General features: G+C 33.9%; 4 protein-coding genes, 1 long non-coding RNA gene and 2 other non-coding genes across 10 annotated transcripts; 3 read left to right on the top strand and 4 right to left on the bottom strand.

Moving 5' to 3' along the window:
• Window positions 1-1,745: 1,745 nt before the first annotated feature.
• LOC138943294 (uncharacterized) lies at window positions 1,746-16,603 on the bottom strand. 2 transcript variants are annotated; one of them, XR_011448450.1, is made up of 3 exons: window positions 16,443-16,603; window positions 5,921-6,040; window positions 1,746-1,834 (listed from the first exon to the last, which is right to left on the bottom strand). It is a non-coding gene; the product is annotated as an uncharacterized lncRNA (long non-coding RNA). The 2 variants fall into 2 exon arrangements; XR_011448448.1 differs by lacking the exon at window positions 16,443-16,603 and adding an exon at window positions 12,485-12,582.
• LOC138943282 (uncharacterized) lies at window positions 13,223-17,831 on the top strand. The gene is made up of 4 exons (XM_070313982.1): window positions 13,223-13,232; window positions 13,974-14,265; window positions 14,435-14,704; window positions 17,763-17,831. The coding sequence occupies exons 2-4, from the start codon at window positions 13,993-13,995 to the stop codon at window positions 17,808-17,810; spliced, it is 591 nt and encodes a 196-aa protein (XP_070170083.1). The 5' UTR covers window positions 13,223-13,232; window positions 13,974-13,992; the 3' UTR covers window positions 17,811-17,831.
• Window positions 17,406-17,477, top strand: Trnah-gug (transfer RNA histidin (anticodon GUG)). The gene has a single exon. It is a non-coding gene; the product is annotated as a tRNA-His (tRNA).
• Window positions 17,832-17,877: 46 nt separating the features above from the next.
• Window positions 17,878-21,055, top strand: LOC138943270 (uncharacterized). 2 transcript variants are annotated; one of them, XM_070313960.1, is made up of 6 exons: window positions 17,878-18,165; window positions 18,558-18,689; window positions 18,796-18,924; window positions 19,320-19,813; window positions 20,143-20,232; window positions 20,596-21,055. In XM_070313960.1, exons 1-6 carry the CDS (start codon window positions 18,114-18,116, stop codon window positions 20,980-20,982), a joined length of 1,284 nt encoding a protein of 427 aa, XP_070170061.1. In that variant the 5' UTR covers window positions 17,878-18,113; the 3' UTR covers window positions 20,983-21,055. The 2 variants fall into 2 exon arrangements, with proteins under 2 accessions (XP_070170061.1, XP_070170070.1); XM_070313969.1 differs by having other exon boundaries at window positions 19,548-19,813; window positions 20,596-21,050.
• Window positions 21,056-21,299: 244 nt separating this feature from the next.
• On the bottom strand, window positions 21,300-22,446 carry Srp19 (signal recognition particle 19). The gene is made up of 2 exons (XM_070313994.1): window positions 22,301-22,446; window positions 21,300-21,920 (listed from the first exon to the last, which is right to left on the bottom strand). The coding sequence occupies exons 1-2, from the start codon at window positions 22,429-22,431 to the stop codon at window positions 21,527-21,529; spliced, it is 525 nt and encodes a 174-aa protein (XP_070170095.1). The 5' UTR covers window positions 22,432-22,446; the 3' UTR covers window positions 21,300-21,526.
• A 154-nt stretch (window positions 22,447-22,600) lies between these two features.
• On the bottom strand, window positions 22,601-22,672 carry Trnap-cgg (transfer RNA proline (anticodon CGG)). The gene has a single exon. It is a non-coding gene; the product is annotated as a tRNA-Pro (tRNA).
• Window positions 22,673-23,345: 673 nt separating this feature from the next.
• On the bottom strand, window positions 23,346-26,862 carry Rogdi (rogdi atypical leucine zipper). 2 transcript variants are annotated; one of them, XM_070310747.1, is made up of 6 exons: window positions 26,538-26,640; window positions 26,375-26,446; window positions 26,114-26,248; window positions 25,722-26,000; window positions 25,429-25,638; window positions 23,346-25,371 (listed from the first exon to the last, which is right to left on the bottom strand). In XM_070310747.1, exons 2-6 carry the CDS (start codon window positions 26,441-26,443, stop codon window positions 25,303-25,305), a joined length of 762 nt encoding a protein of 253 aa, XP_070166848.1. In that variant the 5' UTR covers window positions 26,444-26,446; window positions 26,538-26,640; the 3' UTR covers window positions 23,346-25,302. The 2 variants fall into 2 exon arrangements, with proteins under 2 accessions (XP_070166848.1, XP_070166838.1); XM_070310737.1 differs by lacking the exon at window positions 26,538-26,640 and adding an exon at window positions 26,689-26,862 and having other exon boundaries at window positions 23,347-25,371.
• Between the last annotated feature and the right edge of the window lie 738 nt (window positions 26,863-27,600).

The following is a 27,600-nucleotide window of genomic DNA, read 5'->3' on the forward strand; positions in this document are numbered from 1 at the left end:
ATTTTAATCACAACGCGCGACACACAAAACCAAATCCCCGTCGGCGATTAGTCATCAAGAAATGATTATCAAATTTAGTGCGGCAGTCCGCTAATTTTTTATATTAATTTTTGTATTTTGTGAATGTATAAACTCTTGTATATATAAAATTGATAGCAAAATTAGATATTATTTATCTGTAAAAATCGTAATGTACGTGTTAATTGAGAAAAAAAATAAAGAAATTTATCTGAAATTCGTATCCGAAAACAATGATCGCGTACAGAATATCCCAAAACCATCTGATATCTTTTTAATAACAAATAATTTGAAATCGATTTTTCCATTTAAAGTCTATTTCAGGGAAAGTGTCGAATGAGATCGTTATTTATTGCAAGTTTTATCTCATTTTTCTCATCTTATATATCTTTGTAATAATTGAGCGTCAAATTAAAATTTCATTCGCACTCCATGTGAGACCAATTAGAAAATATAATTCCATTTTCTTTCGCTCTACAGAGTTTAATTTGCAAAAAAACTTTTCCTTCTCGATCGCTTATAAAGCTAAAAAATTATCGATATTTTTGCCAAGGAAAAATCGAATCCAGATTAATCAAAGAAAATCTGTCATTAAAAAAATATTCCATATTTACGGGATTATTATGTGTAGCGTTGAAAAATCTCGCTGTTTTACATATGGCAACGTCAATTGTGACGTATCGTCTGTTTGATAATTGCAAGAGCAAGCTGCGTTTTAGGTCAAACAGACGCCGATAGGGAATACACGTCAACTACAGGTCATCGGTGTACATGCGCTCTTACCGAGAGCTACTAATCAAAGTGCCACAACATTGTATCGCACCGCCGTGCCAAGAACATTACGCCTCTCTCTGATGTGGCTCTGAAATGACCAAAATGTTGCTCGTCACGGATAACACGGTGTATCCTCATCGTTGCACACGCGTATAAACATTAAATTCGCCGTAACGACTCCATTACGAATCCATTTGTCTAATATTTAGATATTAAGTGGATCTTGTCAAAGGTGCGCATCTCGCATCAAAGCTTTCTACTCTACTAAAGCTACTCAAACCTTTCGCCAATTATGCGACAGCCATCATCAATCATACGGCGGATATCGTCGCTTTTGCCAGAGCAATTTGTTGAGACCGGACGTGGTCGTGGTCTCTATTTGTGGAGAAAATATGACGATATCGTGATAACGTTCAATAAAAAGGAGAAAGAATATTAAATTGATCAACTTGATGCATTATTCATATTAAATTTATCTTTAAGATAAATAAGGTTAAAAGAGAGAAGAGGAAAGCAGTTCTCTTTCTAGTTGAAAATAAAAATTTTTGCAACTGTTTATATATATATATGTACACATAATATAATCAAACATCGAAAAAACGATGTCTTTTGCAGAATAATTTTAATCCGATAATCCTTATAATAAATTGTACGTATTTTTATAAGCATCAAATATTTGTAAAATATAAATTATTTTTGTTCTTTGGATACATGATTTATACAAAGCTATCGTAAATTCTTCTTAGCAATCTTTCGTGCAAGAATAATCCACGTAAGCCAGAAGACCCGATAGAGAGGTGAACAACAAGTGAAATTCTGATTGATTGCTAGACACGTGTATACAATAAAAACGAGAAATATAGAACGATCAGAGATCGCATCTACCGGCAGACACATGTACTCGATGCAGACTTCCGGTAAAACAAAGAACAAAGCTGGTTACTCACCCCCTCAGGCCGAAAGCCCTCTTTGCCAGCTCCAGCTTGAAGACACTCGGTCAAGAAGCAGCGGAAGCTCGGGTCTCACCTCCTTATGACGACGCCTGTAACGAGAGAAGAGCGATACGGTCTTTAGATCCAGTAGCCGTAGTTTTCTTCTCACTTTCGCGACACTACCGTTTGTTAACCGTGCTTTCTTATATGACAGGGAGAAACGGAAACGGGTTAAAAGAAAAAGGAGACGGAGAGAAAGAGAAACGATCGAGAGTCTCTTGCGAATTTACTTAACGGACCGTGACAAGATTGCAAACGCGTTCGATCGGAAGCAACGTCGGCCGATGGCGACAACAACCTTGTGTCTTTTTAGAAAGAGAGAGAAAAAGAAGGAAGGGATTATCGCGGGGAAATAAACTAATTTTAGAGTTAAGGATCCGAACTAAATGCAAGAGAAGACAACGAATGAGCGAACGCACGAGTACGGCGCATTTTGCGCGCGTCGAAACTGCCTCGCGCGGATGAGGGACACGGGCGAAGAAGGGAACAATGATCTTGGACACGTTGCCAGAAAGAACTCTAGCCGACCAATCGCCATTCGTAGATTTACCTCCCGGTGAATAGAGATCGCACTGTCCCTCGGCCAACTAGGACCACCCGGCGAGGATGACGCTAATAGATCACTTAGATAAAGTATCGAACGTCGATTAAACCGCTTAATGTCGGGGTTGCGTGGCTAACCGTGTTCTTTAATGATGCGCTATTCATGTATCGATGACCTTATTCTTCCCTTTTACCGTACTTTTACCGTCGTCTGAAAATGTTTTTATCCGACTTGTTCCGAAAATTATCTCTTTCTCTGTTTTTTTTTTTAATCGATCAAAAAATTTATAAGTGAAGAATGGTTAGCTAGATTTGGAACATCTTGTATCGAGTTAGAAACAATTTAGCGTTCGCATGAGGTTCTTGTTCTCTCTTACAAACATATCAAGCGTTTATCGTTAATTTTACAAGGAGGATTTAACGATTCGTAGTCAAAAATTTTTGATAAAACGACGGACTGCACGCTGTGCTTCTCTTGTAATAAGCACGAATGGCTCCCACGAGATATCGCGGTAATAAAGAGCTAGAGATTCGATGTAGAAAGTAGCAATGGACAAAGGTTGGGAAGAAAGTAGATTAAAGAAAGATAACTGCATTGTAATCTTTAATCCATGAGATTCCCCCGTGGAAATCTCTCGCCACTCACGATCTCCTTATGCGAAGAAATTCTAAAAAAAAAAAAAAAAAAAAAAGACCTCGGCCAGTCACAACACGTTTCTATTTTTTGATTTCCGTTTACGATCAAACGTGAAAAATTTTTATACACTAGTACTTATTAGAAATAATGCATCTAGCTAAACAGATACAAATTCGACCGACCACAGATGCGATCATTTTAGATCTTTCAATTTGATTTTCAATTTTCCCGAGCGTAAATTCACATTCCAAAAGTATCCCTTGTATATCGTGCTATTTGTCACTTATGTTAGTTCATGACTCTGGAAGTTAGCCTATTTGTGTTACCTCCGATAACGCGAGAACAATGTCGGATTTTCGTCGATACTTACTATATCTATACAGGAGTGTCGCATGAGGATAATAATACAATGCAGTCACAAATACTAGCGCAGCCTTCGCTCCTATTCAGCTGCTTACTCGAGTAACAAATTAGACGATACTGCCAATAAATACCCATGTCGTCGCATAGACGATAAAAATATATCATTCTTCAAAAATTATTTTCCAATTGAAAGAAACTTTAACGTGCGCGAACTAATCGATTAGATTCAATTTTAATTCTCTTATTTAAATAGCAAATGTCATCATACTACATTTGAAAAATAAAATATTAATTAAGAGAAAAAATGTTCTAAATGAAATTTAAAAAATACCAATTAGCGTTTAAGTGGCATTCAAAGAGCATAAAGTTCTATTGTCCATTTTTATCGTTTATAAGATCTAGAGTGCAGGTCCATTTTTCGTACAAAAAACTTGAAATCGATTAAAGAACTTTAGGCAAAAAGAAAAATGTATTATAAATAATTGAACAAACACTCGACATAAAAAATAATATTTATATTTCTCTGCTACGCGCGATAAAGCGTAAGGTTAAAACGATACCGAACCTTTAGATATCGATAAAAATTCTACGTGAATTTTCCAGTTCTTTCATATCGCGATGCTTCAAGTTACGGCGAAGCGTTTCATCCAGGAGTTCTTTAAAGTCAAGTCCTTGCTAAAGTCACCGCGAAAGAAGACTACGGGAGTGATAAACCAAAGTGTGAGAAACTTGCTTATATCCCCTTATGGTAGATATAAATTGTTCCGGTTTTGCTATGCGTTCCCAGGTTTTACACTGTCGAATCTCCATGAATTAACTACGAGAGACGGATTATCTCTCCCTCCCGTTAACACGATCCTTAATTCTACGTACACGATTAAACTCGACAGCGATCAAAACTCGAAGACGCGAAGAATTAGAAGGAGTTTAGACGAAAAAAAAAAATTATATAGTTTCAATCCTACACACATACACACACAAATTAACATAACTTCTCTTAACTTAAAAGTATATATATACATAGATCAAATTAAATTTGACTGTATAAAAAAAAAAATTGTCTCAATAGAAACAGAAAAAACTTTAATTAAAATACAGTTAAAAATTCAGTTATACCGTTAAAAATTCTAAGAATGTTAATTAAGATTTAACGGAATACATCTTGTTCGTAAGCTCATAGGTAAAGAGATTAGAAGCGAAAAAAATCGCGTTACTTAATATTTCGACATGACACAAAATAATTAAAAGCTTATTAACGTTACATCGTGCATAGTTTGCAATAGGAAACTTTAGTAGGTTAAAAATGTAGAAGAGAGACAAAGCGAAATTGCAAGAGAAATATTTTAATCGCTTACAGCGTTCTTAATCAAGGCCACGTATTAGCATGGCGGAGAGATGTGGTCGTGGAAAAACTAAATTTAAATCTAAAACGCGACGTTGTGTGTATGGGTAAACGTATCAGCGTGTTGCAAATATCCCGGGAGGATGCGTTCGTCGCACGGCAGGATGGATAATCGATTAAGTCAGGGTATATCCACTTATCCGCTTGCTCTCACATCCCGCAGAGCGCAAATTCCAGAATCTCAAAGAGGCCGATACACGAAGTACCACCTTAAGACGGGACGGATACCGGCGCTCAATTTGCACGGATCCTTGGTTAAGCCTCCAAAGTGATAACCGATCCGCTAGATGCAGCCAGGGTGGATCACGAAGTTCTATAACGCATCCCATTATCCGCAACCCCTACATCGTCGTATCCTCGGTAAAACGCGCTTCGACGAATAATTATCACTTACGTACATAACGTGTACTCAAGCTATCGTTCTTCCACATCTGCTTATGTTTATTTACATAAAGAACGCGGAAATCAGATATCATTAAAAATCGTTGGAAAATTATTGCAATAAACGAAACGAGACTCGTGAAATGATCTATTTAATAAAATTCTAGTTAATAAATCTATTTAACAAAAATTTAATGTGTAAATACACAATATATTCGGTATCGAAGATCGATTAAAGTGGACTTGACGTTGAATATGCGAAGCGCACGTTGCGACGCGCATCTCTGAGAATTTCCGAGAAAATTTGTGCATCACCACCTCGCGAAAGGGATAGACCCGCACGCACGAAGCGCCATCGTAATCTTGATTCAATTTAAGAGCTCGACGTTGCAGGAGTTCCTTTCGTGATAATCTCCGCCGGAAATACTAGACGCACAGCCGAAACTTCGTGGTTCTAACGCGATTTTCGAGTAAATTTCACTCGTCGACACTGCCAGTAGGACGACATGCCATGGCTCTTAGTCAAAGAGAGAGTATCAGGCGGATTCACCGCCCGTGTGTATCTTACGTTAAACTTGAAAACTTCGATGAACGAGATGGTTTACGTGATGTTAATACAACAGAATTGATGTTTTATCAATCATGGATTATATAGACAAATATGATAGTATAAAATCTTATTGCTAAAACATTTTCAATTGAATAAATACGTATAAATAGTTCTATTATAAGAATTATAAGAAAATATTTTTTGGCTTATTATTAGATAGAAGTGTCATTCTCATCTTTCCACAAACGAACGGGATTTACCTGTTTATGTGGCCGTCATTTGGTAGCGCTTAAACTTGAATGGCAAAAGATAGTTTTTGAAAAATAGACAGGTCCTCCGGTAACTCGTCACGAACAATCGGTCAGTCCTCAACATCTTTCCTGAAATAAAATTCAACATTGTATTCTCTCGCTAAACTCGAAAGGAATGTGGATAATTAAATACAATCCACGTGTTAAATAAATGTTTGTTGCCCAACATACACGCATCGTAAAATATAATCGCTACGCTGCTCCGTGGAATAATGTTATACGACATACACACATATATTACAAACACACACACACACACACACACATACATGCACACACTCATTGTTTAGATACTTTGATAACCTCGTTAGAAAACGAGGTGTGTACTGGACTGATAGCAGACGATCCGCTTCTTCCCGCGAACCGTCTTAAAAGTCCCGTAACGAGGATCCTTTTAGCAAATTACAAAGTTATCGGAAAACTCTCTCGAAGGAAGACACGCCTCGCGGCATTATATTTAATAACGTCCAATAAACGTTACTCTCCACCGCGCTACTTCCCTTTTCCCTTTCTTTTTATTTATTTATTTATTTTTTTCCGCCTCTCGTTTCACTCTTTGGCTCTGCTCGTCCCATTTTCCCCTCTACCTCTCCCCCCCCCCAACCCCCTCCAGCCCTTTTCCTTCCACCGCTGCTACACTTTCTTTTTCAGCATGCCGCTAATATTTTTAGTTTGCCTCATATTAAAACGATCGATTCTCTCGCTCGACGATGTAAAATCTCCTAGGTACAGATTCACCTCTCGCATCATATACCGAAAAACCGATATTCGACCATTTTCAGTCTGGACGCGAGTTGAATAAACGGCTGCTGCCATTAGCCATGAGAGTCCTGTGGCGTGACACAACAGAAATTTTGTATACCCGCCTCTCGCGCAAAAGCTTGTAGCTTTTATGTCAATTACATTAACGCATTGTCGTATACTGTTATATTTTTTTATTCACAGAAACACGACGAATCCCTCGACTATTTTACACAGAAATTGTCCCTCGTCGAAGATACATTGTTTTCCATTAGTATGTAATGTCTTACAATAACTGCAATAATTCTTCAATTGCCCTGTAAAAGTTGATTTTAATACTATAATTGAAGATTGACAATTGATTTTCTCTTCCTCTCTGTCGTTCTAGCAATAAATAAATTTATATAAAATAAATCTCTTTCTAAATCTACCTTAACACAAAATAAATTTATTATTTAAATAGATTATTATATATATATATATATATATATATTTGCTAATTACTTGTCTCCTGCTTTTTCCATATCATGTTGAATGAAGGTTCTATTGTGTTTTTTCTAATAAAATTTTTACATACGTTACAATTTATTTTCGTTAAAATCTAGTCTATTAGAATCTCAACTGGACGACCCGTGACTAATTTTGACACGCGAAATTTTTTCTACTCGATATAAAACAATAGTGTCGAGAGTAAGTCGAGCGTTTACACTGTGTTGAAATGGTCGGGACCACATTTTGACCATGTTAAAGAAGCGCGGAACGATTTTGCGAGCAAAAAGTCGCAAAAGGAGAGTGGCCATGCGAAACGGAACGTAACCGGTACGCCAGGATAGGATAGTAGTGATGTGCAGCAGTATTTATAGTATGGATTGTGTCTGCTTGGCAGCTCGCCATCGGATGAACGTCTACGGAGAGCTTCCCTATGGGAAGCGCAAGTAGCCGCGAGTGCTATTGATAACTATTGTCTTCTGCATTTATCCGCGAGTCGGTTATTCTCTTGCAATCCTTGAACTACCATTTTAGAAAAAAAAAAGACGTTTTACCTCACCCAAAAGAGCGATAGAGCGTACACGTATATATATATATATACACACACACACAGACAGTGACGATGGTTTTTCCATACCGGAGTTGCTACAACAGAGGGAATGAATCACGATCGGGACCGATACTCGTTTGCAAGCTCTCTCTCTCTCTCTCTCTCTCTCTCTCTCTCTCTCTCTCTTTCTCTGGCTTTTATTAGACTGGCTGACACCGAGGATCACTGCCAAACTAGGATCGCGCGAACAATGGCTTCTACGTATCGGGTCGACCGAGCGAAAATAACCACGATTGCCCGCGCTTCCTATCGTCCTCTATTTATTTATTTTTTTTTTCTATCGCAGTTGGAAAGTAGAAAGAAGAAAAGAGAGAGAATTCGGTAATTTTCTTTTTATCTGAGAAGATCCGACGTGGATAAAACAAAATTTTAAGAAATATATTTGCATAGTAAGGAAATCTAAAAACGCGAGAAGAAAAGAGACAAAGTGTTGTCGAGAAGTAGACGTTTCTAGAATGTAGAAAACGTATCGAAATGATATAGTTGATATTATGGTTGATATTATGATTTCAAGATGATGTCTCTGAAAATATTTGTCCTGCGTGCCCAGAATCCATCCTCGTCTATTCAGATTTCCTCGTTCCTTAGCTTCCGAGATTCTCAAACCATCCTAAGACACGACGGATCTCTATTTTCTTCTCGTGCATCCCGTACATCCTTAATATGTTGAAAGAATTTTTCTTATATGCAATCCAGGAAAATAAAATTTGGATAACCAAATACGGGGACATGAAACGAAACTTTTGTTACTTTCAAACTTTGCTTTTAAAATGAGCCGAGAAGATAAGTTTGCTCAATTCTATAAATTAATTCTTTTATAAATAACAATGAGATATTGAAAGACGATATGCTGTGTGATAATTTTTTTTTTTAATCTTAGACAACGTCTTTGTACAAGTAAAAATCTCGCGGAGTAATGTTTCTTGGAAAATACTTTATCTCCTCTTTCGTTTTCCCTCTTCTCCGCCTATAAAAAAATCCTAAACGCAACATAGCTCCGACCTTTACCTGCTACCAAGTGCAGCGCGATGAATAGCGCCGCCATTGTTACCGTTTTAGCTTTTTTCATCGATTACCGTTACTCCAAAGAGAGCGAAGCTCAGCTCCGAGGATCGTCCTTGTCTCACGTGTCCCCCCATAACCCCGGGATTAGACCTGGTTTTAATACCCGACGACAAAAGGGATTTCGACGGGTAATTGAATCAAGACACACCGGTACGCCAAGTTTAAAAGTTAAAAGTGTTTGCCCTGTCGCTATACAATTTGTGTAATTTCGCTCGGGTCATCCGCGTGCGGTGACCGACTCAATTAGAGAAACTAAATTCCAAGACAATCCGGAATAGCTTCTTAATCGTATTGAAAGATCACTCGAGTATCGTTTTAATTAAAGTGCTGATAAAATGATACACTACCAGAAATAATCGCGAAATCAGTGTACAGATTATTATTAAAAAAAAAAAAAAAAAAAATGTTATAATACTTTATTATTAGTATAAAGGAGAAAAAGACAAATTTTGTCAAGAACCAATAAATATTGTAGATTTTTACAATCGTATGATAATGGAACGAAATTTTGTTTATTCCTTAATTTTGGATAAGGCCATTGTGTGAATTACTGTCATAAACGTTTCGGGATATTCTGTGTTTTCGAAAAATAACTTTCTTAATATAATGTGAATGCTTCATTTAATTGATAAGTAAAATGCTTGTAAAAAGTACACGAAGTATAAATCGCAGAATAGAATTCTAAAAGAAGAATTATATAATAATTAATTGATCTGCATGTAAGATAATCGCGTTAATAATGGAATGAAATTTTGTTTATTCCTTAATTTTGGATAAGGCCATTGTATGAATTACTGTCATAAACGTTTCGGGATATTCTGTGTTTTCGAAAAATAACTTTCTTAATATAATGTGAATGCTTCATTTAATTGATAAGTAAAATGCTTGTAAAAAGTACACGAAGTATAAATCGCAGAATAGAATTCTAAAAGAAGAATTATATAATAATTAATTGATCTGCAATGTAAGATAATCGCGTTACTCGATCTGCAGAAATCGTATCGTATGATTATCACGTTTGATTTGCATATTTTTATTTCATTTCATAAATTTACGATTTGGTATTCGCAATCATTTTTCACATTTATAAACAAATGTAAAATTTGCATTTATCTGCAAAAGAATTGACAAGAAAAACTATTGCGAAACAGAAAAAACCGCAAAATGTTGCATAATAAATTGACGACAAATCACAAAATATAGGGAAAAAAATGAGAATTGCGAGAATTTTCTATTAAAAAAAAAAAAAAAAAAAAAAAAACTAATAATCCTAAAAGTTAGATGTAATTTTGACTTTAAAATAAAATGCGCGTAAAGATATCATATTTAATGTAGATATACTAGATAAAATAACAAATAATCGCACATTCAACGCCCCTGAGTTATTCCCAAAACAATAACACGTTAACTACTCTCTGTGTGTTATATGCACATACATATGACGATATTACAGTCAGTTCCTTTGATACGCGGGCTAGTACACACATGCAATTCTTTCTGACTGATAAAACCGGAAGCGATGCCCCCTTTTTGTGTCAGCTGGTCCGTATTTAGATGTGTCGATTCGGCGAGATCCCGGTTTTGATCTATCGCGTGGAAGGATCCGATCATCCTCAACCAAGTTGTCCGTGTATTCACTATCGAATCTATAGTCGAATAGACGAGACACGTTCCCCTGTGTGGGATATGCTTGTGTGGCTTGTATTCGTCCGTAAAAATATCGAACAGTTTCGAGGCTGCGCATACACATTCGCTCGTACACGCGAAGAGAGATCACATATATTTGTGAATAGTGACGGCGCGCGCACGATATTCTGTCAAGATTCACTAGCGGCATGATTAGTGGCAACGCATCGATGTTTCGTTGCGATGTCACGCGAAGGATAAAATTGTCACTAATACACGTCAGTGTATTAGTAATAGATATCAAAATCGCGTCTCTTTTACGAAGAAATCTTAATATTGTACGTTAATAATATAAAAAATATATTATGCATACAATAATAATTGAAAATTCATTAAAGGATTAAAATGTAGTCTCCCCTGCATTAATATCCGCATTCATTTCTCGCAATATCGGCACATTGCGAACTCTCAATCGCTAGAGCGACAGAGCGAGCTCCGTAGATGATCCCGAGCGATATTTAACGTGGGCGAGAAAGCTAGGTAGGTCACAGGCTCTGTAAAAAGCCGCGTACATACATGTGAATACGTAATTCCCAAGGCGATTTCCCGGCGCCCCGGCCTCAAAGGAGCAGCCAGGTGAAGTGTATATTCCGTACTGGACGCGCGCGAGGCCACCTTCGCGCACGCACGAGTAGTCAGGTGACATCGGCGCGCAAAGCGGTTATTCTTAGTTGAATTTGTCGCTCGAACGGTACCGTAAAGCCGATCGGGCGCCGCGTTATACCTGTACACGTATACACATACACGTGTGCAATAACCTATGACGGCGCAATGGGGGCGTGGAGTGGGAAGGGAGGGAAGAATGGGGTTCACCTCGTACATTACGGGCTTTTACGTGAGCATGTGCCAATAAACGTCGCCGGGATCGTTAAAAGCGTCAACCAGTTATCGCGACGAAACTCTCGCTTTGCGCGCGACAATTTTAATACGCAGGTACGCGTGCGAGGGGATTATTTTATAATTCCGTGAAAAGCAAGTTCCCATCATCATCGGGCATAAAGATGCCCTTTCCCCCCTCCCCCTCCCTCCCCCTCTATCACCAAACCTCCTTGGTTTACGGTCCTACCGAGCCGCGACGATCCCCTGGGAGGCGAACGTCGCGAGGATTAACTCCTACTGACGCCGTAGTACGAAATCCCTCGACCATGTAACAGTATTAAAAGTTAAGAGAGACTGTTTTACGAACGTTTTCGAAGAAGAATATTCCTGCGAAATAATTTATAAAGTCTGTAAAAGAGCGCGTGGCGAACCGCGTATCAAAACTACTCGCTTACTTATGTTGGACAATCGCGCGTTTATCGCTGATCGAAAAATATATTTCGACAAAATGTTTATGCGTAGGTCCGTTTTAATAGATATCTCTGAATTTCAATATTCCGTCAAAAATATCTTAAGGCACACGTAGATCATTGGATAAGCATCTTGCAATGCGCTAATCTTACAAGTATCTTATCAACAAAGCTTCTATATGGATATCCGTTCTTTTAATAGAAATAGATTTTCAATAAAAAAAAATCTTTCCTCGAGTTTAATCGTATGGAAAAGTATATTGATAGTATGACAGAAATTATTTTAAAATTGTACATAAATAAAACTGTATTACACAAGACTGACATAGTGATAAGAATGTATTATCTCCAAATCGACATGAAAATTAATGTCTTTTGGCGTGAATAATGTACTAATAATAAGATAAAAAGAAAAATAGAGTATTTCGATTGATACGGGATGACAATAAGTCGTTTTTATAGGAGAGAAACCGTGTAATAAATTATGGATCGTGTAATATCTATTGATATCGACAACATTCTAGAATACGTAAAGAAAATAAGACGAAAATACAAAAAAAAGAAAAGATTGCAAACTCGTATCATCTCGTAATTCGAAAGTCTTGACTCGCATAATAAACACTTTTTCATTACCTTTGTTACACGAATGAAAATTCTTTCGGAAACCGAGAGTCTCCGGCACGATGGGCTTAATTTTCGCAGTCAGTATTTGCTTGCGCGCGGTTTCTCTTTCTCCCTCTCTCCCTCTCTCTCTCTCTCTCTCTCTCTCTCTCTCTCTCTCTCTCTCTCTCTCTCTCTCTACGAGCGTACATACATAGGCGGCCGCGAATCGAAATCAATAAGCCGATTATTGGCCTGCGCTGAGCGGAGATTACGTCGCTTTGAATTGACACCGTCGACGCGCGAGTGCGATTCAATCCCGCGGGCTTTCCGCGACAGGCGGACATCCGTCCTACTTTCTTTTTCCACCGAGTCCCCGCGACCACGCGAAAGCAAAATGGCGCACGCTCAACGCTCTGACCTCGCTCCCGCGCGCGCTCCTCCTCCTCCTCCACCTCCTCCTCCTCGCGCTCTTCCCCTCATCGCTCGTCTACCCCGCCACGCGAACGAACTCGACATTCGTATTCAGGCAGCTATGAAAGACAACCGGCTGGCTCGTTTTCCACGTAATTTCATCGCCTGTCATTATAATACGCATTTACCACATGCGGGAAAAATTTATCAATAGCGGCGCGAATATAACGCTGATGTTAGCGTCAAGAACTGTCGTCGGGCGGCGCTACCGTACGAAGAGGCGGAGGGGGGGGGGGGCTACAATGACCATGGATTATAGATTTATATAGATAGCGCACTCCCATTGAAGACAAGAAAACGGCATAGGGTAAGAGGGGATGAGAGAGACCACGTGCTTTCCCTACCCGATTCTGCAGTTGATGGAATCGACGAGGAAAAACATCTGATTCTCTCTTATTAATATTATCTTTTTGTTTCTAATGAGAAACTAATGATAACGAAGCAAGTGATAAAAATATGGGAAAAAGTTTAGGAATTATTTAAAACTTATAATTTGCAAAATAATATGATATGTGTGCAAGAGAGACAAAATTATCCCTATACAATTATAAAGATATACATACTCCTATATTTTGTATTGCGCTATGTTGACGTTAATTAGAAGTTTGAGGAAATATTAAAAAATTTGAATATTCAGATATATTGTTGCTATACTGTTGCTATACAGTTTAATTATATCGCTGCGTTAAATTTCATTACGTAAATATGACGAACAAAAGAGCGCAGTGTTTGACATAACGAAGCGAATATCAAATAATTTTTCCGATTAGATTGTAATAATAAGCATTTCTGGCTGACAAAATTTTCAGTTTGGCGATATAAAGATCCTCGAATAACTTTATTATTCTTATACGAAACGTTATTTCGGCAGAGGAGATTTCAACAGGAAATTTAATAAACCTGGTAAAGGACGCGTAAAATTTTCAAAAAAATCAGGTTAGAGATCTAATATGATTATAAAGATGTAAAAAATTTGCAATCCTTCAAATCAAATTATTACGCTTTAATCGCGAGCGATTATTAATTGGTAATTTCTCTGAAAGAGAAGCTTGACAAGATTTGACAAAATGGGTCAAACTATGGGTAGAATGCCTGAAACGTGGCAAGGTCTCCTGGAGGAAAAAGATCGTGTTTTACATTGGAGTTCCGAAGTGTTGGCACGAGTACAAGACAACGTTACGAACGAAGATACATTCCTGATGGACTATGATGACGATAAGATCGACGCGAAAATCAATACGTGGATTAAAACTAATCAAACACGGGTTGACGAATCATTCAAGAAATTCGCGAAAGCACCGGATGTACTCAAAAATGAAGTCAGAACTGGAATCGAAAAAGTAATAAATTTTATTTTTTACAGAATCTTTATGCGTCAGACAATATTAAAATTTTTAGGATTAAAAAATTAATAAATTTTAGGGTTTTTTTTTTCTTTAGTTATACATATTTGTAAAATAAAAAGTGCTAAATATATCGCAAATTAATTTTTTATCGTATAATGTTTAGCTATTCGAAGAAATACAAACGAAAACGCGAAAGGATTATAGGAATGCGTATAACGACATAAAAAAATTTAACAAGAAAGTGGACCAGTTGGGAGCAGACGAAAGAAAGATTCACGCCGATATACAAAAATTGGAGGAGGAGTGCGCGGGAGACGTGCAAAAGTTTCAAAAGAAATTCGGACCGTTGCGGGTAAAAGTTTTCGATAACTTGAGAACAGGCGAAAAGATGATATTCCAAGACAAAAGATTAAAAACTGATTTCACTAAAAAGGTATAAGCGATTTTCCTAAACAATTTATATCTCCCTCCAGAAATTTACGTAAATATTCAGTTGCGTCTCTTTACCTTTAAAGGTGTACGACATTGATCACAAATATTCTGCTGATTGCACAAAACGGATCGACAAAATGCTCAAAGATTTCGAGAAAAGCGCGACAAAAACATGAAACACAATGAAAATGATGCGCAATTAAAAAAAAAAAAAAAATGTATCGTTAAATTTCAAATCATACCGTCAGATTTTTATATATGTGATCGACTAATGCGTTTATAAAATGTGTATGTGTGTGAAACGATACAACCAAATTTTCTTTTTAAGATATCTTGTTTTGCGATAATTTTTTTATCCGTAATTATTATGTGGATTGGAAACCATTTTTACTTTGAATTAACATTTTTTAATAAATTTTTAATTAATTCAATTTTGTGAACAATTTTAATAGATATCTAAAATTTAGAGCTTAATTATAAAAATATATATTTATGTTATATTTTGAGAAGTTGGATAGATGCATTAAATATTAAATAATGATACCTTCAACATTTTCATCCAATGATGAAAATTTCAATAAAAAAATTATACAATTAAGTACCTTCAATAATTCTAGAACACTCTGTAAAATCATTAGATTTCTTTCTGCTTGCCAGATCGCGTCATATATTCATTCAAATCTTTTCCGAGATGTGATCGACAGTAATATAATCTCAGTAACAACAATATCATAAAATAATCTTCGCGATCCTTCAAATAGAGTATTTTCGCACGCGTGATTTTCTCTATCGATCCTAATACGATCCCATACATTCGAAACGAGAATAACGAGAATGGAAAAGAGAGGCAAGGCGACACCAGACCCTGTTATTAGCTTAGTGGTAGAGTAGTTGGGGTAGGTTCTCCCGGAGAGTCTTGTGACCGGGAAAGCATGCTGAAGCAAGTGGTTTTACGTGGCTTGTGTTAGACACCTACGCGACGTTCCAGGAACGTGTCGTCTGCGATGTAACCATTGAACGTACCGCGACGGTATACTTGTGTAATATAATCAGCACCAGAATAACTCTGAATCATTTTTAACCACTCAGCAAATTTATTTCCTACAAAAGAACCGATGGCAATATCAATATTCAATTATACCACATTTCATTACTATTGATTGATGAAACCAATTTATTTTGAGATTTCTGAAATATTTGACATTCTTATTAATGCAGTTTTGAGGCAAATAAAATTTGTAATACTTAGATACTTTGTATGGATGTTATTTCATTTTAAAATGAAATAACATCCATGCAATATCTAATTATTACAAATTTTATTTATATATATATATATATATATATATATATTGATATATTGAACCTCTATCTTAACAAAATTTTCAAAATTTAATGCTTTCAATATAGCTTATATTAAGGCAAAATATGATTTACATTACAGCACTCAAATTATGCTGCTCATCCTCTGATGCATCATACGATTTTGATTCTGTTTGAAAGCTGTATATAATATAATTTACACATTGATAACTGAATTCTCATATATTGCTTCCTCATGTGTATATAAAATATAAGCTATAATAAATATAAGATAAAATAAAAGAGAACAACCGTTAAAAAAAGTATATCTCAATAATAAAATTGAAGCAAAATATATTAGTAAATATATCAGTGTCTACAACATTTCAATAATGAGACACATATTAATCGTTAAGTAATTAATTAAACTTACTCACGAAATTAAATAAGATAATGACTCTTCCCACTTTTAATTTGCGCGAAAGTTTGGATGATGGAAGATTAACTGAGAGAAAATATCTTCTCTGAAGACATTCTCTAACCGTCAAAGAGTAAATCGATATATGATCCTGAACGCGATTGATGTAAATGCACCATCGAACTCCAGTGAACTGTATGAGCGATTCCTTTGACTGTCGCGACTTTTTCGCCGAGAGAGAGATGCGTCTGGATTATGGCATCCCTTTCTAGTATTACCTGATTGGTCCATGGCATGTCGTGTGATATCATTCTCAGTTTAGACGATGTCACGTGACATGCCATGGACCAATCAGGTAATACCAGAAAGAGATGCCATCATCTAAACGCACCTCTCTCTCGGCGAAAAAGTCGCGACAGTTAAAAACAAAGAAATCGCTAATTCCAGTATGTGTACAGTTCATTGTCGCGCTGCCGAGATAATATTTCGCCGCAATGGCCGACAACCTATGTTTCCGATACATAAATCATGGACATAGAAATGGGTAGAATGGGTGAAGCCATTTTTCGCGAGCCCGCCAAGTTGCCTCATATTACGCTCTCACATTCAAATTCTAGAAATATATGTATTTCCCATACGCGATGATTGATGCCCCCGAGGCGATTATTCTATATGAAAATTTATACGAAATTTCAGCTATGAGATATTAATAATTTTCGTAGGATATAATCTCGTTTCGCATTTTAAAGGTCAGATAAATCATGCGCGAATAATTTATTTTCCAATAATTTTCCTACAAAGTTTCCAATAAATCATCTGTATATATCCGTTTCAAAAATATTTCTCCTTTTCACCTAAGTTGTATACGTGAATAATCTGATATATTATAATCTATTTTACAATTACGTAATGTTCGAAAATACTCGATATGTCGCGCGAATGTTATCATTAAAAATCCGATTCGTTGAAACGACCTTCGGTAGCCGTGATCGTCTAGTGGTTAGGACCCTACGTTGTGGCCGTAGTAACCCAGGTTCGAATCCTGGTCACGGCAATGCGTGAGAAAGCATTGTCACGGCGAAGGCTTTTTTTTTATCTTGTATGTTTTTTTTTTAATTTAAACATGGTTAAAAGAAGCATTTTCGCAGTAAAAAATAAATCTCTATTATTTAAATTTACGCAAAATGTATTTTGACTCAAAATTATTTATTGTAGAATGTATTGTCACTTGCTAAGATAGTTATTGATTGTATATATATATATAAATCTGTTATATGCACGTCTTTATAATTCATAATTATCAATATATAAAATGTATGTGTGTATTGTATAATTTCAGTCGCCTTGGAATGAATTCGACGGAATTTATGAAAGACGCAATATGTGAAACACAAACTTTTTAGGAGCGCAGATATTGTATATTATATTGCAATCGTTCTCCGAATATAATTGTGACATTCAATATGTCAGGGACATTATGCAAGCCGATTGCATTCAGTAAATTAGAACGCAAAATTGCATTAATGATGCCAGAGAAGCAGTTTGAAAAATAATCAGCAAGTTGTGCAATGTCGACTATTATAAATCAAGATACAGTTATGTCTCTTATGGCAGTGCGGTGAAGGATCACGTACATGATTTGTACCTGATTTTTATATTTTTCACTTCTGTTACATATTTATTAAACGATATGGCTGTTCGACATCGAATTCGGTGGTTAATTTATATTGTGTACTGTGTTGGTTCGTATATTTCTTTTTAATTAAGTCTATTCAATCTAGATCCAATAACATTATAATTTTATCAAAATTATATCAACAATACAACCTTTTTTTGATATAATATAAAAGTTCAATACATTTATGTAACACGTATTGAAACTTGAACCATTTGATTTAAAGAATTGATTAGATGTGAGTCTTTAAAAAAACTTGCATTGATATTTAATTGTTATGTATAGAAAATTCATATATATATATATAAAACATAAATATTTTTATATCATACAGAACATTTATAAATCTTCTTCATTCTGCTTGAAATATTTGCAGATATATCTGTAATCATTAATTTTTATATATCTAGTTGTTTTAATGAATTAATCAATGTAGTAATTAATGTAATATATTTGCAGCAATAGTTCAAAGCACACTGTTGGGCATAAATGATATTAAATCTTGCGACTTGTTATGTAAACAATGTAATGCCTCCGCAATATTTGCATATGACCGCTGTGAATGTAATTTTTCTGACAATAATGACAAAGGTATTATTACAAGTTCTTCTTATCTTAAAAAAGATAGATTGCGCTGAAATATAATATCACATACACAATATATCGTACATTTTCATTCGACGATATATAATTTTAGGAGCAGAATGTATACAGCGTATACAGAGAGAGATTCAAACTATCGATCTGAATACACTTTCTGAAGATCTCACGGATGAGGAGCGAGATGTACGTTCCATTTTAACATCCAGACGTCGTCTCAGAATGGGTAAGACAGAAGTAACCATGTAGAGCATTCCAATCTTCTATTTACATAAATATTTAAAGAAACATTCCATATGCTATGCTCATTTTGCATCTCAATTATATCAAACATTACTGCCATAAAATATTCAAAAATTTAAAAAGATGAGACGATTTAAATTGGTGTTGGAAACGTTCCTCTTGGAAAATAGTTTGACACATTTTTAATAATCAATATAAAAATAATTTCGTTTATGTAGAAAATTAACTTAATTAATATCTATAAATACGAGAAATAAAAGATGTAGTATAAGAGACGTTTAAAAAACGCTACGAGAATTGAAAAACGTCTTCTTCTACATATTTGAACAACAACCAGTGTCTAATATCTAAAGTAAAGACCGTCGAATTGCCTTGTAGGAGATGCCGACAAAGTGGCACAATATTTTATCAGTGGAGGGCCAACGGCTGGTCACTCACATTTTATCAAAGCGTTCAATGCGGCTTATAATAGCGCCGATTTTGCAACAAATTCATTTTCGGGCATCCTCGATGGGAACAGCCCCGAAAACGAATTTCACGGTGAAAAACCGTTAAATAGTGCAATTTCTTGGAATACATGCGATTCTCCATTGTACATGGTACCAGATACAGGATCGTGCGCACATCCAGCTGTGTCCGGCGTAGAAACTCCGATCGTTGGAATGATAAATCCAGCTCTCAGTTATCCAGCACACGGATTGTACGCAACAAACCCATTGGTGGGTTCAATTATTCATCCCTACAGACACGGATTGCCCTCCCATCATACCTTACACAATTTTCCAGGAGGGATTTTGTCGAATCTGTTTGGTCATCATCATTGGCCACATCATCATCCTGTGTATCATGGCAGTTTCATCAGAAACTCTAATGTAAGCACTGCTTAACAAAATGATTTACAATCCCGTGTAAGGAATTTCGGCAAATGCCATTCATTCTGAATAAAGCTTCTAGACTAACGTCTGCAATACAATTTTTGATAAAATTAAAATTCCTGTAAAGAATTTGCTTTTATATATATATATATATATATATATATATTCTATGTATATATATAATATATATAATATATATATATATATATATATATATATATATACATAGAATAATTTTAATTTGAAATAAACAATGTGAAATATAATATATAAATAAAAATAAGAATGTATTTAAAAATATATCTTTTCTATATTAATCATTACAGAATATAAATCCAGTCTCCGCTGATCAATCTGCCGGTGAAAATGATAGTTCTACTGCTTTTAAAGACTTTCCTATTGCCAGAAGTAATGCTGTAAGTTCCTTAATAATATAATGAATATGTTTGCCCAGTTTCATTAGAAAGTATACAATATGTTTCACAGCTAGTATAATATTATGACTGATTTTTAAATGAATTTTGTAATTTTTTTTTAATAGAATTGAGAAATGGTCGGAAAATCTGTCATTAAAATTAAGTTCAAAAATCGTGCAATATTCTAAATATTGACGCATCAAATCGTAACACTTTGTATATTGATATATCGAGTTACAATAATCCATATATTAATACAACTGACAAATAATTAATTGATATGTTAAAATTGTTAAATATAATTATTTTTGTTTGTAAACAGATAAAACAGATAAATTCCAAATTAAAATTTATCTTTTTCAGGATAAATCTGTTGACCAAAATATTGTTGGAAATCCGACATATATGTTCAATGCAAATCCAGTATATCAACCGAGCCAATATCGACTCTCTAGTGCCCCGTATCAATATACTTCTTACCATAATCCCCTGATTAATGTACTTCATCCTGCAACTAATGGATATATTATCCAACCTGAATATATTCCACAATATATGCATGACACATCACATCCACTGATTTCTGCATTTAATCCAAATTCTTATTGCACAAATAATGTAAATGCTGAGCATAAAAATGAAATGTCAACTGTCAACATTGCACATTCTAATAATGAGGCAGAACAGTCTACTAATGCAATTAAAAATAAGGAAAAAAACGAAACAGTAAAAAATGAGAACAAATCATAATAAAATAATATAAATTAAATATGTCTTTTTATATCTTGTCTAAAACCTCAAATTTCTTAATATTATTATAGTGCCGTCATACAGTAAATAATTAACGATTTCATTATTACATTCTCTCATTGACAAACAATATTAAATATATTTTCTCCAAAAAATTTAAATATTAATTAGTTTGATCTAACTTTTATGCTTAAAACCAATTTAATACAAATTTATAAATGTGACAAAACTATTTTAATATCTTGCATTATATTGTAATTTAAGTTTTAATACAGATTTGTAAGTTATAATAGTAGAACTTGGTAAAATACTAACTTTACTCTCAAACTTTGAATCGCTTTAATTTTAATTTTATTTTATATTTTATATAAAAACAATATAGAATTAAAATGTGAATAGATCATATATCATATATATATATCTATATATATATATATATATATATATATATATATGTATGTATGCACATAACACAAATGTTTCATATAATGAGAAATATAAGCAAGAACCATTTCACATTATGAATAGTTCCAAATACTCTTCTTTATCTCCTTCCTTTGCCTTTTCCTTTCTTTGATGTCGATGAAGATGACTGCGACGCTTGCTCGCTAGAACTCTGTTTGCCCTGACGAGTTTTTAACTTTGGAATTGTAGTTCCGACATATGCCAAAAGAGAATCTCTAGTAGGAAACTCAGATCGTATCGGTGTACCATCGTCGTTTTTCAACTGTATGCGAATACGACCGCGATACAGAGGTTCCTTGCTGCGTTCCTTTGGATGTAACTTGTTCTCAACGCCTACATTAAAGCCTGCTGCTACCAACACATCCCGTATCTCCTGATGCGTTGGATTCTCTACGCATTTATCTTTGGTCAACTTTCGTCCGCCCTTCAAACTCCTTTTGCTGTTCAAATATATTGGGTAAATGCACACCCACCTGTAAAAAGCGATATGTCAGATATGACAACATATGGCAAATATTATTTATACTTGTATAACTCGGAAGCCTCAATAAAACACTAATAAATATAAAATATTAAAAATAATTTCTATTATTCTTTAAGATAAGGCAAAGTTCTTTGTAAAGAAAAAATCTAAACTCTTTTGTAACATCTTTAGTTCTTATCTAATTTTGACATTAGAAAACTATGATTCAAATTGACATTATAGGTTAGCATGATATATAGATTGTAATGTGTCTTATAAGTTGTGAAAAAAACTGTGTGTTATGAAAAAATTTATCATGTTATGTTTAAAAAAATTGTGTATAAATTAATATTTGAACATGTGCTTTTTGTAGTATTACTATAAACTTGCCTTTCGCGCTCGCTGTATTTCTTAGATGGATTCCACACAAGCGACATGCTGCTGTTGCTGATTACTGTATGATACATCAAGTTATGTGTATCATCTGTGGTTGTGCTATATGCTATATGCTGCTGTATCATATGTTTTCGAAGGAAATTTTATTTATTTATTTTAAAACAACTCTCATTCATATATATGAGATTTATACGCGCATTACATTGTTGTGTGTAACATTATCGGCCAATTATTTAAATTTTAAATAAAAGATTAAAATATCAATAATGGATGCAGCAAAAATTAAATAATCTCGGGCTCGTCCGGGATTTGAACCCGGGACCTCTCGCACCCGAAGCGAGAATCATACCCCTAGACCAACGAGCCATGTAATGGTACTTTTCGAATACAAGCTTCAAGTTATAGCACTATCTATATAGTGCTAAAATTTATATACACAGATATTGCTTTCTATTTATTTCATAGGAATATATTTTTTCTATATATATCTCGATGAAATTTTATCAAGTTGACTATCTTAACTCCGATAATTTTATCTATAAGAGTGCGAAAAAGGTGGAAAAAAATTCAAGCGCTTAGAAAGAGCCCAGAAATTTAAAAAAAATCTCTTATCTTTACATTCGAGTATAACATATCAAATTAATGTAATGTCTCTGTAATCTAAAATAATTCGTTTTATCCGGTTTTTTTTAAGATTTTACAGAATGATAATTTCCATAATAAAATCAAATTATGGCAAAAACATACGAGAATAAAAAATGATTCAACTCAAACATTTATTAATCTTGTTGCAAATAAATTAAACATATAAATTACATAAGTACAATTAAATATAATTACATCTAATAAACTCTCAAGTAAATATAGAACAGATTATATTTATAATATTAACAATAAATAATATGCTTTATACATAAATTTAATATTTAAAATATTACAACTTTATATATATATATATATATATATATATATATATATATATATATATATATATGTTTTACGAGAATAATTGTTTTATAATTAAATTATTAAAATAATAAACATTATGTCTTAATTTTTTTAGTACACAGACATGTGGAAATATTATATACATAATAATGACTTGGGCGAGTTTTTTTTATAGTAATTCTTGTTATACAGCTATCTTTAAAGTAGAAGTTATATATAACTTTACCATTTAACTGTTACAACACAGAAATTTTTATGTTAAATTTCTCAAATTGCTTATAGCTGTTGAATATCCCTAATTTTTAAAAACATGATATCAATATCTAAAAGTCACTTCACTAAGCCGTTGAGAAATTTTGTATGGAAATTATTTATTTTTCCTTACATATGTTCAATTCTTAGAATTATTAATTTATTACTTATTATATTTAAGCACTTCTTTCTAATTTTAAATAATCCTTTCCCTACTGTGTTAATAATCTAGGATAATATCTTTTTTCGGCAATTTATTTTCCTTTCTCTTTTTTTTTCAAATATATATGTATATGTATATATAGGCGTTTTTGTATGCACTTTTATGCGTACAAATACATATAATATACACATACTATATGTATATTTTCTCTGTGGTAATTTTAGTAATCAAAAAATATTGATTACAAAAATTGTACCATGTAAAAAGGTTCATATTTTATCCAAATTCGGAATCATTAGGCACATGGCATTTTTCTACTTATTTTCATATAAATAAATAATATACTTGAGAAATAAAATAGTACTTTGTTATAACTATATGCAATAGTCATTGTTAAGTTAGCACATCTCCTTTGTTAGCTGAAAGATACTAAGTTATTGCATCTGAATTTTTATATTCTAATATTTTTGAAGAATTTCTTTGCAAAAGATGATACACAGATATAAATAGGTTGTCTGAAAAATAATATTGTTTCTTTTTAACTTAAAATTTCAATATTTTTTTATCGTAGAAGTGGTTCTTGATATAAATAGTAGTAACTGGTTGGTAAACAGTGGCAGGTATTATCAACTTTTCAAAATAATGAAACAATTACCGTCAGTAAGTATTATGAGAAATTGGATCAAGAATGAACAGGACGTTAAAAGATTGGCACTGATCAATTTCGAAAAGATATAGTGTTTTTGCATGACGCAAAATTTTGATCACACCGACATTAATTCCTGATGACAAATTATTGATACAGAAATGCATAGAGTCATCTGTCTTTTATTTCAATTAATTCTATCAAGTATCAACATTAATTAAATTAAAAGTTAGGATAAAATATAAAAGATTAAAATATAAAATGACATTATATTATGGACAACTCTGATATTAAGACAGTTGGAAAAAATTCTATATGGATGATTATGCACAAACAATAAACAATGTAAAAGAAAACAGATAAAATTCATGTGTCTATTAATATATGAAAACATGATCTAATTCAGTAAGGAGAGGATTACAGTATACATTTCTAGAATCACAGTAGATGTATTAAATATTTCATTCTCTCTATCAATTCTTGTAGATGAAATAACTTTAGATGTTATATGCCAAAATTAAAGATTTAGACATTCATGAAAACTATTGCAGAAATGGGAAGAGCACAGTATAACATGGTGATAGGCACACCAATAATTGGCAAAATGTTCTTAGTCTTCCATTTCTGACCTATAATAATTTGTTATTATGCATTGCTGATTCACACATTCATGTGAATCTTTGATCCGACATTTCAATAGTTAATATATTACATAATACACTGTATATATATATATATATATATATATATATATATATATAAATTATTATTATTATTATACTAGGCGCATACTATACTGATTTAAAAACGCTAGAACAACATTCTAGTGCAATGAGAAATACGATAAAAGGACAACAATCAACAGATGTAAAAACAAAGGCCAGAGCAAGTATTACTGGTTGAGGCCAATTTTTTTCACTTATGCATAGCATCACTATATGCTATATGTAAGTTCAAATATGAAAATTCTCTTGGTGTTAAATTAGGTTACCATCCCATCGCGGAAGGAACGCGAGAACCTACCGTAAAATCTTTGTATTGGGAGAAGACACATATCTGAAAAGTTTATAACATCAGAAAATTTATCAAATTAGAGAGAAATTCTTTACAAACCTTATCTTTCAATCGTTGACAAAGTTGTAGTGCAATAGTAAGCAATACAAGAGCGTCATTTAACCACGGCACACTGCATTCCGCCTGCTGGGTTTCATACTTGACACTGCCATGTGCATTTTCTAACTGATAAATAGCTAAAACCAGTTTGTAGCTTTGAATGTAAAAGCTAATGGCCAAATTTTCTGGAAGGTTTGGATTAAGAGATTTCTGTAAACAAAGATTTTTTTTTCAATTTTACTAATATAGTTGCACTAGATGGACACATGTCCATCGCAGAAGAAAATACACACCATATTTCGACTCTTGATAAGATCATCAATTGTTTTCTTTCTAGGAACAATTAAACTGGTTCTGCTCCTCTGAAGACAACCCAAGATATTACCTAATATATGCATCACTTCATCCGAGGTTTTAAAAAGGTAATGTCTGTCTACATTATCTATATGGGCGATGCCTTGTTGTAAATGATTGGCGGCATCTTGAATTTGTTGTAACTTCCATGGATGTTCATTCTGAATACTCGTTCTCATATTAATATTCTGTTGTCGTTGTACTTTAAAATTCACTTCCTATAAATACAGATAATTCTTCAATAACATAACAGTAAATATATATCAGCTATAATTTTAACATATAGCCACCAATCCTAGTCAAATTTCAATAATACACTAAAACTCTTTACCGCATTTGTGATACTGTCGCCTGTTAAAACAGCGACACATTTGACTTGGTCGTGTTGGGCCGCAAAGACGAATCTGTCAGTTTTGTTATGCTGATCGTTACCAAAGAGTGCCAATGGAAATCGCTGAGCGCATTCCTAGAAATGAATATATACAATTAATATGCGCGTTACGAATCGATTTCTCTTAACAGATGGTATAATATAGTATAAAGCGACTTAATCAATCTGGACATAGAAATATTGGTTCTCTATTGTACGTACCATCAAGATATTTCGGAGCTGCGACAACGAGGAGTGCACTTCCTCATGGAGCACCCATTCGAACTCCATTTGCTGAAAGCAGATTTAACAACATATTACACATCGATTCGAACGATACTACCTGCACAGGGCAAATTATCGAGGAAATGTCAAATCAAATAACCTCAAGCCTCGTTGCTCAGCAACGAGATGGTGAAACGATAGATGATTAATTTGACGATGTGTATGGATCCGACTGAACTCGCGACTAGGGAGACGGCGCGCAAGGCCGTCTAAGTGATTAGATAAATGTTAAGTAAAGGTAAATAGCTTACGAGATTGTGCGCCTCCTCCTTCTCGCAGTCTGCCATTTTTCAACTGGCGTCTGGTTGGCTAACAAGTCTGGTGCGTCTGGTGCGTCTGGTGCGTGGTGCGTCCGATGGATATCCACCAGTTCCACTCGTCGACAATCGACAAAGTTGCACCACGAGTATGTAATCTCATGTATTATACATATACATATATACATATATATATATATATATATATATATATATATATATATATATATATATGTATATACATATGTATGATATGTCAGATTGTCAGCAATTGTCAGCAGAAACTGAGCCGACTCTATCCATTTAAATCGAATTATATTATAGTGACACTTATATACCGGTATTTAATTGATTGACCTTCACATTTTTCCACTTTATAATTCTGTTTTATTTTGATTGTTTAGATCAACTTATTATCAACAGGATCATCATCTTCGCACCGATTGCGCATCAACGGACAAATAAATTTGAAAAAACATATATCTATATTTTTTAAATTTATTTCTTATTTCTATTATTTTATTTAGATTATTGTTATTTCTATTAGTTCATTTAGATAGTTAAAAAAAATTTATTAACCGCGGAACAATGTATATATTAATATAGCATATTGTTAAATAATATCGGAATAAATAGCAATAAGCACATATATAATAAATTGTTTTAATTATGAAAACAAATAAAATAATGATTATTGTTACTGTTTATGAGAAACGAAAAAAATAGAAAAATGGTCGGTAGAAATAAGTTATTTAGTCTACTATTTAAATGGTACTTCAGGACAGCAAATGTTTTACAAAGAATGGGGATGGTAATATAAAAGCCTTAATCCAATTGTTTTTGTTATAAAATTGATAATATTACTAATATAAAATATTTACTTCATTTTTAGCAATAAAAGCATGA

Source organism: Polyergus mexicanus, unplaced genomic scaffold, assembly GCF_030449975.1.
Source record: "Polyergus mexicanus isolate NDT 795.1 unplaced genomic scaffold, iyPolMexi1.0 SCAF_2, whole genome shotgun sequence".
NCBI classification, from domain to species: Eukaryota; Metazoa; Arthropoda; class Insecta; order Hymenoptera; family Formicidae; genus Polyergus; species Polyergus mexicanus.